At 36.2% G+C, this 9,934-nt stretch overlaps 1 protein-coding gene across 1 annotated transcript; it reads right to left on the bottom strand.

Annotated features, from left to right (window-relative positions):
- Positions 1-7,503: 7,503 nt before the first annotated feature.
- Positions 7,504-8,915, bottom strand: LOC141706282 (cytochrome P450 72A397-like). The gene is made up of 4 exons (XM_074509079.1): positions 8,804-8,915; positions 8,524-8,738; positions 8,128-8,372; positions 7,504-7,941 (listed from the first exon to the last, which is right to left on the bottom strand). The coding sequence occupies exons 1-4, from the start codon at positions 8,913-8,915 to the stop codon at positions 7,524-7,526; spliced, it is 990 nt and encodes a 329-aa protein (XP_074365180.1). The 3' UTR covers positions 7,504-7,523.
- Positions 8,916-9,934: the final 1,019 nt, after the last annotated feature.

Genomic DNA, 9,934 nt, shown 5'->3' with positions numbered 1-9,934 from the left:
TATATGCTAAATTCTCGAAGTGTGAGTTTTGGCTACAGGAAGTTCAGTTCTTAGGGCACATAGTTAGTAATAAAGGGATCAAAGTGGACCCGGCAAAGATCGAGACAATTACGAATTGGGAGAGACCGAAAATACCCACCGAGGTAAGAAGTTTCTTAGGATTGGCGGGATATTATCGTCGATTTGTTCAAAATTTCTCGAGGATTGCCACACCATTAACAAAGCTTACACGAAAGAATGAGAAGTTTATATGGAACGACAAATGCGAGGAAAGTTTTCAGGAGTTGAAGCGACGATTGATTACGGCACCTGTTTTATCACTTCCAGATGATCAAGATAATTTCGTAATTTATAGTGATGCTTCTCACAAAGGATTAGGATGTGTTCTAATGCAGCACGAAAAGGTGATTGCGTATGCGTCACGGCAATTAAAACCACACGAACAGAAGTATCCTACTCATGATTTTGAGCTAGCAGCCATAGTTTTCGCTTTGAAGATTTGGAGACATTATTTGTATGGAGAAAAGTACGAGATTTTCACGGATCACAAAAGCTTAAAGTACATATTCGCACAGAAGGAACTTAATATGAGATAAAGGAGATGGTTAGAGTTGATCAAAGACTATGATTGCTCGATTAATTATCATCCCGGTAAAGCGAACGTAGTAGCAGACGCATTGAGTCGGAAGGAAAGGTTGAATGTGTTATCAGTACCTGAAGACATATATAAGGAATTTCAGAAATTAAAATTGGAGATTAAAGTTTGCAAGCCTGAGGAAGCGAAAGTATACAGTATGACTTTTCAACCAGAATTATTTGAGAAAATAAAGAAATGTCAGGAAGATGTAATGGATCAAGATATAAATCGTTTGGTAGGTGAAGAATTATGCACGTAAAAGGATGATCAAGGTATTCTGAGGTTTTCCTCTAGAATTTGGATTCCACCAGTGACGGAGCTGAAAAATGAAATTTTACAAGAGGCACATAATTCAAGGTATTCCATCCATCCAGGGAGTACCAAAATGTACAGAGATTTAAAGAAGAATTATTGGTGGCCAGACATGAAGAGGGAAATCGCGGAATGGATTAGCAAATGTTATACCTGTCAGAGAGTTAAAGCAGAGCATCAGAGACCAAGTGGATTGTTACAGCCATTGGAGATTCCAGAGTGGAAATGGGAACATATTGCCATGGATTTCATAGTTGGATTACCAAGGACAAGGGCTAATCATGATGCCATTTGGGTTATAGTAGATAGACTTACCAAGTCAGCTCATTTTCGGCCTATAAATGAAAGATTTTCGCTTGACAAGTTGGTCCATATGTACCTGAAGGAAATTGTAGTTCGTCATGGAGTTCCAGTGTCTATTGTATCTGATCGAGATCCAAGGTTTAATTCAAGATTTTGGAAGAGTTTTCAAGAATGTTTGGGAACAAGACTGAATATGAGTACGGCCTATCACCCCCAGACGGATGGCCAAAGTGAAAGAACGATCCAGACAATCGAGGACATGTTACGTGTTTGTGCTATTGATTTCAAAGGAAGTTGGGACAAACATTTACCTCTGGTAGAGTATGCTTACAATAACAGTTATCATACCAGCATTGGGATGCCACCCTATGAAGCCCTTTATCGACGCAAATGTAGATCTCCAATATATTGGGACGAAGTAGGAGAACGCAAGATACTTGGACCTGAACTGGTATAACAGACAAAGGAAATTGTTGAAATTATCCAGAAGAGATTGATAGCCGCACAAGATCGTCAGAGGAAATATGCAGATTAGTCAAGGAAAGACATGGAATTTGAAGAAGGAAGCTTGGTATTACTGAAAGTATCACCATGGAAAGGACTAACGAGGTTTGGAAAGAAAGGAAAGCTAAGCCCAAGATATGTCGGACCTTTTGAGATTTTAAAGCGCGTTGGCAAATTAGCTTATGAGTTGACGTTACCCCCGCACATGGAGCACATTCACAATGTTTTTCACGTATCGATGCTCAAGAAATATAATCCAGACTCCAGGCATGTAATAGAATATGAGCCAATAGAGCTTCAGGCAGATTTATCATATGTAGAGAGTCTGATAGAGATTCTAGAGGAGAGAGAGAAAGTATTGAGAAATAAAGTGTTAAAGTTAGTAAGAATATTGTGGAGAAACCCAAAGGTGGAAGAGTCAACCTGGGAGTTAGAAAGTGATATGAGAGAAAAGTACCCTCATTTGTTTTCTTAGGAGATTCTGAGGACAGAATCCTTTTAAGGGGGGAAGGATGTAATATCCGGGATATATCGTGTAATTATTTTTTCTATTAAATAATTATTGTATGTGTTTAGTATCTATTCTGTGAGTTAATTGTTAAATATTATCTGTATTTGAATATTCAAAAATATTATTAATTGAGTATTTTAATTTTTATATGTCCAAAATAAAACATAGATAATTGTCATATCTTCCTAATTATTTTTATGTTGATTTATGGATTTATAAGGATCATATGAAATAAATAAAATCTTTTTCCGAGTATTTAAAATCTATTTTACAAAAACGGGAACCAATCGACGTCATCCGTTGTTACATTTTTGGAACCCCAAACTCTTCCGAGAACTCCTTCCCAACCTAATTGTAATATTCCGAGCATATTACATGTTTCGACTTTTTCGATCCGGCGTACGGTTTGTTCTGCGCGGGTCCCGGCGCAACATTTTCGATACAATATTCATTTCGGTAAATCAATAAAACCCGTATTTTCGATAAACAGGAGCTTTTTTATTAAACTATCTCAATTATCACTTCGTAGTACGTGTAACCAGGCGCTGAGACCAAGACCGCAGTACAAATTGTACTGATTTGGATAATTATCCCGAAAACCGATACCGTTTGGATCAGTTTTTATAAATAAACGTACCGTTTTATATCCAGAATGATCCAACGGGATACTAATTTTCCGTAATTATAAATAGCCTTTTTCCGTATTTTATTTCGTATCAAAATCATTTGCAGATAGTTAATTCTATAATTTTCAGAGAAAAACCCTAATTACAAAAAAAAACTGTTCTAAGAATCAAACAGCAAAACGAAGGCGTTACCGATCTCTGTTTTCAAAGATTGAGTAACCAAAACGAAGGATTTGAAGTGTTCTATCAGATTCTGAGCTTTGTTTCACTGCAGAATCAAAGGTTTATTTTCTGGAAATTAATTTATTTTCGAATTAAATTTATTAAAAATATGAATTTTTGTTCGGATGATTGTTTGTATGATTTGATGACTGCATGTTGTAGAGCTTGTTTTACTGATGATTTTGATATATTATACGTCTGATTTGGAGTTCAATAACATGTTCAAATTTGAGTTTGATTTTCGAATTTTAAAATTAGGGTTTATAACCCGTATGAATGTTTTCAATTGAAATTTGGGGGTTTTTGATTTAGGGGTTATTAGCTGTTCATTTATAGTGGGTTGTGTTCCTTATGAAATTTGCAATCGATTGGTATATAGCTCGTTAACAGAGGATGTCTGAATCGAAGGGAGTTGTATTTTTAAAATTCACGATGTTCGCCGGAAATCGGCGATGTTCTTGGCCAATTTCCAGCCAAGTCTGGGGTTATTGATGAATTTTGATTGCAGATATAGATTCCTGGTGTTGTGTAGTATTGATTTGGAGCTTGTGGTGGTGGGAGGATGCCGGAGTCGAGTTCTCCGGTCACCCCCGACATTTTCCGGCGACTGGAACTACAAAATTGCAGTTTGGTCCCCGTGCTTTTGAAAACGATAAAGTTTGGTCCCCCAGGTTTCCAGACTTTACAAAAATTGGATTCCTGTTTTAAAAATGTTTAAAAATAATATTTCCTATTTATTTTTATTATAAAAATTCGTTTTTAATTTCTGAAAATTCTAAAAATTAGTATTTTAATTCCGAAAATTATTTTTAATTCAAAAATAAATCTGAATTAATTAATTAATTGATTTCAGTTAATTTTAATCGATTAATTGGTCAATTAATTTGGAAATTAATTGATTAATTGATTTAATTAATTATTTAATTAGATATAATTACTTAAAAATGATTTAAAAATTCCGAAAAATAATTTCGAGCTTTAAAATATTATTCTAAATTATTTCCAAGGCTCGATAATTAGTATAAAATTGTTTCGGAGCGAGAATTGGCCAACCGAACCCTGTTTATTAACCCGAAATTGATCCAACGACCCGTTTTAATTCCGAAAAATGTTTTAAAAATCATTTTAAATACCCGAAAGCCTATGTATGACCCGAGACTTCTTTATAAATATTATATCATTGAGTACGTGATGTATTATGTGCTATATGTGACTTGTTAATTAACTATCAGTCTATATATTCGGTGTTTACTTGATTATTACATAACTTTCAATCCGTTAATCGGATTTGGGTAAAACGAAGGGTAGATAGAAGTATGTGTTGAATAGAACTCTATGAGTCGATTATTGATAGATGTTTATGTTATGTGAGCAGAAGAGGCAAGGCGTAGGAAAGGGAAACAGGTAGTTGAGGAGTAAGACGATTGTGATTGGAAGCGAGTGCAGTGTAGTAAGCTAATACCAGGCAAGTGTTCTGAACTTTCTCGAGATATTGTGGTACTTGATAATCCTGTGATATTGCAAGTGCTTTGAAGCACAGAAACCTAAACCCTGATTCCAGTTATTGATCTTGAGCCGTAACCTGATTCTTTCTAGACCATTGATTGTTATATACCCAAACACGAACCACGAATCTACGATACTACTCCACAAATACATACAAACTAAATACCAAACGCTGAACTGAATTACTTATATACTCAATCCATGATATCTTATGCTTTGAAAGACCAAATCCTTGAAACCCTGAAATATTGATTCCTTTGTTATCCAATTCTTTCATTACCCAGCATCCAAGCTTTGAAATTACTTTATTGATCCTTACAAGGATTGAAACCCTTTCATTGTTAAACACTCATTGTTGTTAATGATTCTGGTTATTGTTTATTATTGCTTATTCAATTATTATGTTAGAATTGGATTTTTTTTATAAAATTGTGGACCAGATTCGTGGTCAGACCATATAATGGTCAAGTTAGGCCAATGTGTGCCTTGGATCCGGTAGTTAGAGCAATGCTGTGTGCCTTGCTCTGGGTTAGTGCGTGACTGATCAGCAGCCTAACCTTGATTTTTTTTAATTAAAAGTATAATATCCAATTCTAAATCATAATCCATTGTTCACTTGATATCATAATCATGTTCTATTGATGATCATTATTCTCAGTTTTGTCATTGTGACTTGCTGAGCTAGTTAGCTCATTTGTGCGATGTTGTTTATATTCTTTCTAGCTAAAAAGGAACCAGTTGGTAACGAGGATCCCCAGTCCAGCGCGAGAGCTAGGGGTTCAGGTTGAGAAAGCTGAGCTAGTAGGCTTCTTTTGGAATAATTTAAGTCTGTAAAATTTTGTAATAAAGTTTAATACTCAGTTTGAGTTTGAATGATTTGGATTTAAACGGTATGTAATATAAGTAGATGTGTGGCTTGTGTGCATACTTTAGCCTGTTGCGATCCGTGGTAGTCGGTAAATAGGGTCACTGCATATTATTGTTATCTTTACTATTGTTATAAGCAGATTATAAATAAGGTATGTGTATGTGTGTGTGGACCCCAAACTTCTGACCCGGGTTTGGAGGGCGCCACACTACGTCCTCATCCTCTTGTATGTCAGGGGATGTATGTATATGACCTCCCTCCCCATATCCGTGGGTCGAGGCGTACGTACTCGACCGAGTATCACGCAATGGCAATGCGTGGGGGCCCTGAGTGTCATGACATATGGTTGTAGCCATACCAGCATCATCGTGTCCTTGAGAAAAATCCCCAAGTTTGATAATATATTTTGCATATTTTTCATCCCACTGCTGGTCCTCTTCACGTATCTTTTCAGCCCTACACTTTGCGATTGCATCCTCGTACTCCTTTTTCCTCATCTCAAACTCGTCCTCCATGAAGTGATAGTGTCGAGACATTTGATTTAACTCATACTCATGTTCCTCCTTTGAAATGTGACCAGAGTTGAAACTCTTATTAATGTTTTCTTCATATTCGATCGTTGATTTCATAAACTTCAAGTGCATTTCCCCATAGCCAACGAACTGTTCATTATCACGTACGGCATGCCCTTGTGTTGCCCGTATACCTCGCATTCTTCTCACAAATTGTTTGACCTGGCAAATTTCTGCTCGTTGAACTTCAGTCTGTGCCTGAGATTCGGTCCATTTATACCTATTAACTTCCCTATAATCACGAATATCAGAACTAGCGTGTCCCTTGCTCTTGTCCATGACCTGACTGTAACAGTCTCAAAATTTAGAAAATGAAATACTAGAAAAGGGGGAATTTAGTTGATGCCTTATAGTTTTGCAGCTATTTATAGGCATAATTTTACATGGTTAAAATGTAATATTAAGTTGTGCAGTTAGGAATGTGGAAATATTGATGTTATTGAGCCTATAAATTTTAAGATGAAAGTATTCAACTGTGTCGTTCATTCCAGAACAAAAGTTGACCTGTCAAATCATTTTAACAAATTACATGTGTCTACTCCTGTGAATTTAGGAACTCTACATTTCCTTTATGTACACACAATACTTATTTTAACTTTTCATTTTTGTCTGAAGATTCAGACTTCTAAAAGATGACAAGTCGATTTTATCTTGTTACTTTTAGTAAAAGATAAAGAACATTGTATTCCCTTACATAATTGATGTTATTGTTTTCTATTATATAAAAAAAATTCAACTACTCTTCAAAAACCCGTGCAATTGTATTTTCATAAAAAAATTTCCTTGTCGACTCGCAAGGTACCCTTTTTGAAGCCACAAAAGTTATATATACACTTTTTTTAAAACATAAATTACGTACTAAAAATAGATTTGCATGATTACCCAAAAAAATAAAAAATTATACCAAAATATTTTTTTTCCAATTTAATGTTAGGCCTCAAAACTAGGTATCCATTGAATATTTTTCACTGACAGGGGAGAAAAGGAATTTTGAATGCCTGCACAAAAAAAGAAATTCTCTTTTCAAATGTGCTAAAAATATCGGGGAGCCAGTTTTGCCCAATGCATATTCACGGACCCCCTCCAAATGTGTTAAATATATGATCCTATTGGGGCCTTCCTCTAATACTTTGAGGTTTTAGATGAGCTGGTTACTCAACATGGTATCAGAGCTTAGGCTGGCGGGAGGACTAAGATTCGATTCTCAGCCATCCCCAACATTCTCACAATTTAATGTGTACACTAAAGGCAATTGATACCCCAAAGATGGGTGCCAGTGTTCCACTCTTCGACCCATAAATGGGTTTTCGAGTGAGGGGGAGTGTTAAATATATGATCCTATTGGGGCCTTACTCTAATACCTTAAGGTTTTAGATGAGCTGGTTACTCAACAAAATGGAACGTTATCGTAACCTGCATGTTCAACAGTCGAATAATGTCAAGTAAGTTGATCCTAGACTTTCTACGTGACTATTATAAGTTGCTGTATTGGTTGGTTTTTTACTATTTTGTGATGGTTTAGTCCGTCAAAGTCAGGTTTTTCCCTGCCAAAGGCTTGTACAACTTCTTCTCGTGCACGAGTATGCCATTCTGGATGTGTGCTCAACATAATTAAAGTCCAAACTATCAAGCTTGAGGTTGTTTCTGAGCCAGCGAAGTAAAATAATTTGCACTCTTTTATCACCTCTTCAATATCCATTCCAATCCCATTCTCTATAATTTCCTCAGAATTAGATTTCAACAGAAGACCCAACAAGTCATCATCTTGGGCTTCTCCTATTTGCATTGACTTCTGTCGTTTGCTGATGATTTCCCTTAGCAGTACTTGCATTTCATTGCAGATGATATTCATTCTCTTGTTCGCTTTAATCGGAAGATACCTAAAACCAGCATTTTAATTTTAACTAGTTGTAGTACTTCCGAATAAAATGTAAATTCAATCTGAGGTTTGTTTCCCCAAGAAATCTATTTTTTTTTATCATATCTTCATAGTTCTATAGCCAAGGCTTACAAACAAATAACTGGTAAAGACTAAAGACATCTAGTATGCGGAAGTACTTTCTTACCTCCATCCGGGAAAGACAACAAACTTCACTAGTTGAAGAGTAAGCTCAACATGTTCCTTCTGGAGGATAAAGATCCTTCTTCCTTCTTCATAATTACTGCCAAATGCTGTCCGAGAAATCACATCACCGGATAGATCTTCAAGACTAGGCCAAACATCTACTTCTGCTGCTCCGGTCTCCAAGACTAGCAACTTCCATTTCTTGATCATCTCATCGCAACTCTTATGAATTGCTGGCAGCATATTCTATCATTGAACATGCGGAGAAGTATTAAAAGAACTCATATTAAGCGCTTTCTTAAAAAACTTCTGTAGTTTGTTGTTGGCCTTAACTTATTGTTTTTATTCATTACATCCCTAGTGTTTGAACAATGACTCTCTAGAAAGTAGAACACACCTTTAACTTTTCCAAGAGAAAAGCAGGGTTCATTATTTTTCTATCTGTGGACCATTTAGCGCCCTCAGAGCTAACGAGTCCACCAAGGATCATCTCAGCTGGGTTGGGGTGCAGCTTGTGAAATACACTAGGCTTAGACAAAATCTCTCTGAGTTGTTCCGGATCCATCACTTGTATGCTTGGTGTTGGTCCATACCAAACAAATGTCTTTTTACCTGCACAAAACTCTGTTTTAAGTAGTTTCCACAGCAAAAAACTGTATTTGTATGAAAAACTTTACCATATTTCTTAATGATGCTATGAACGTAGGGCAAAGCATGGGAGGAGACATTTGCAGACAGTTTGATCTGCTTCGACCTGTTCTCCTCGGACACTGCTGCATTCTCAAGCATGTCGCCTCGCAGGGCCGGTCCATGGCCAGGTCAACCAGGTCATTTACCCTGGGCCTGGTTTGGCAAGGGGCCCAAATTTTAATAAGCCCAGTTAGTAACTTTAGTATACTCCGTATTTTTCATTTTCAAAACCTTTGTTCTGTTTTTTGTTTGCCAGTACACGCACGCACATCACTTTGTCTTCTTCAGGTGACAAGAAGCAGCAGGTAATCAACTAGAATCTTTTATCTTTTCCTTCTTTTAAATTCTATTATATTGATATTATTAGTATTATATAGTATTAATATTTATAAATATTATAGTCGTAGACATAATATAGTATATTATATACAACTAAAAATAACCCGTGTGAGTTACTGTCACAACTCTAACTTCTGAAATATAAAGATCTAATTCATCAAAACTATATGAATCTAAAGAGTAATCTATATGAATCTAAAGAGTAATCAATTGGAATCAATTCTAATGAATTGATATAAAGAAAAGGATATAAAAGATAGATCTCAAATTAATGAGCAGAACTTGTTTGTTTTCACCATTACAGAATCTGTTTTACACACACACTTCTATTTTAATATTTCTGTCAAAGTTAGTTAGTTATTTCCTTTGTTGAGTTGTCCAGTGTGCTGAGCTGTAGGTGAGCTGTAGGAGTTGACTGTCCTGATTTGTCTTTGCTGACTTGAGTGTCACTAACAGCCCCCCTCAAGTTAGGAGAGGTAAAGTCACTGCAAACTCCTAACTTGGCCAACAAGAAGGAAAGTTGAGCTGAGGCCAGTGCCTTAGTGAAAAGATCAGCTGGTTGATTACTGGTAGAAACATGCTGAGTAGAAATTAAGCCAGACACAAGCTTTTGACGAACCAGATGACAATCAATCTCTACGTGCTTAGTGCGCTCATGAAACACAGGGTTGGAGGCAATATAAATGGCAGATTGATTGTCACAAAAGAGAGGAACAGGAGTGAGATTAGAGACATGTAGCTCAGTGAGAAGAGAAACTAACCAGGAAATTTCACACACT

Source organism: Apium graveolens, chromosome 2 (assembly GCF_009905375.1).
Source record: "Apium graveolens cultivar Ventura chromosome 2, ASM990537v1, whole genome shotgun sequence".
Taxonomy (NCBI): domain Eukaryota; kingdom Viridiplantae; phylum Streptophyta; class Magnoliopsida; order Apiales; family Apiaceae; genus Apium; species Apium graveolens.
This window is presented reverse-complemented; position numbering and strand designations above follow the sequence as displayed.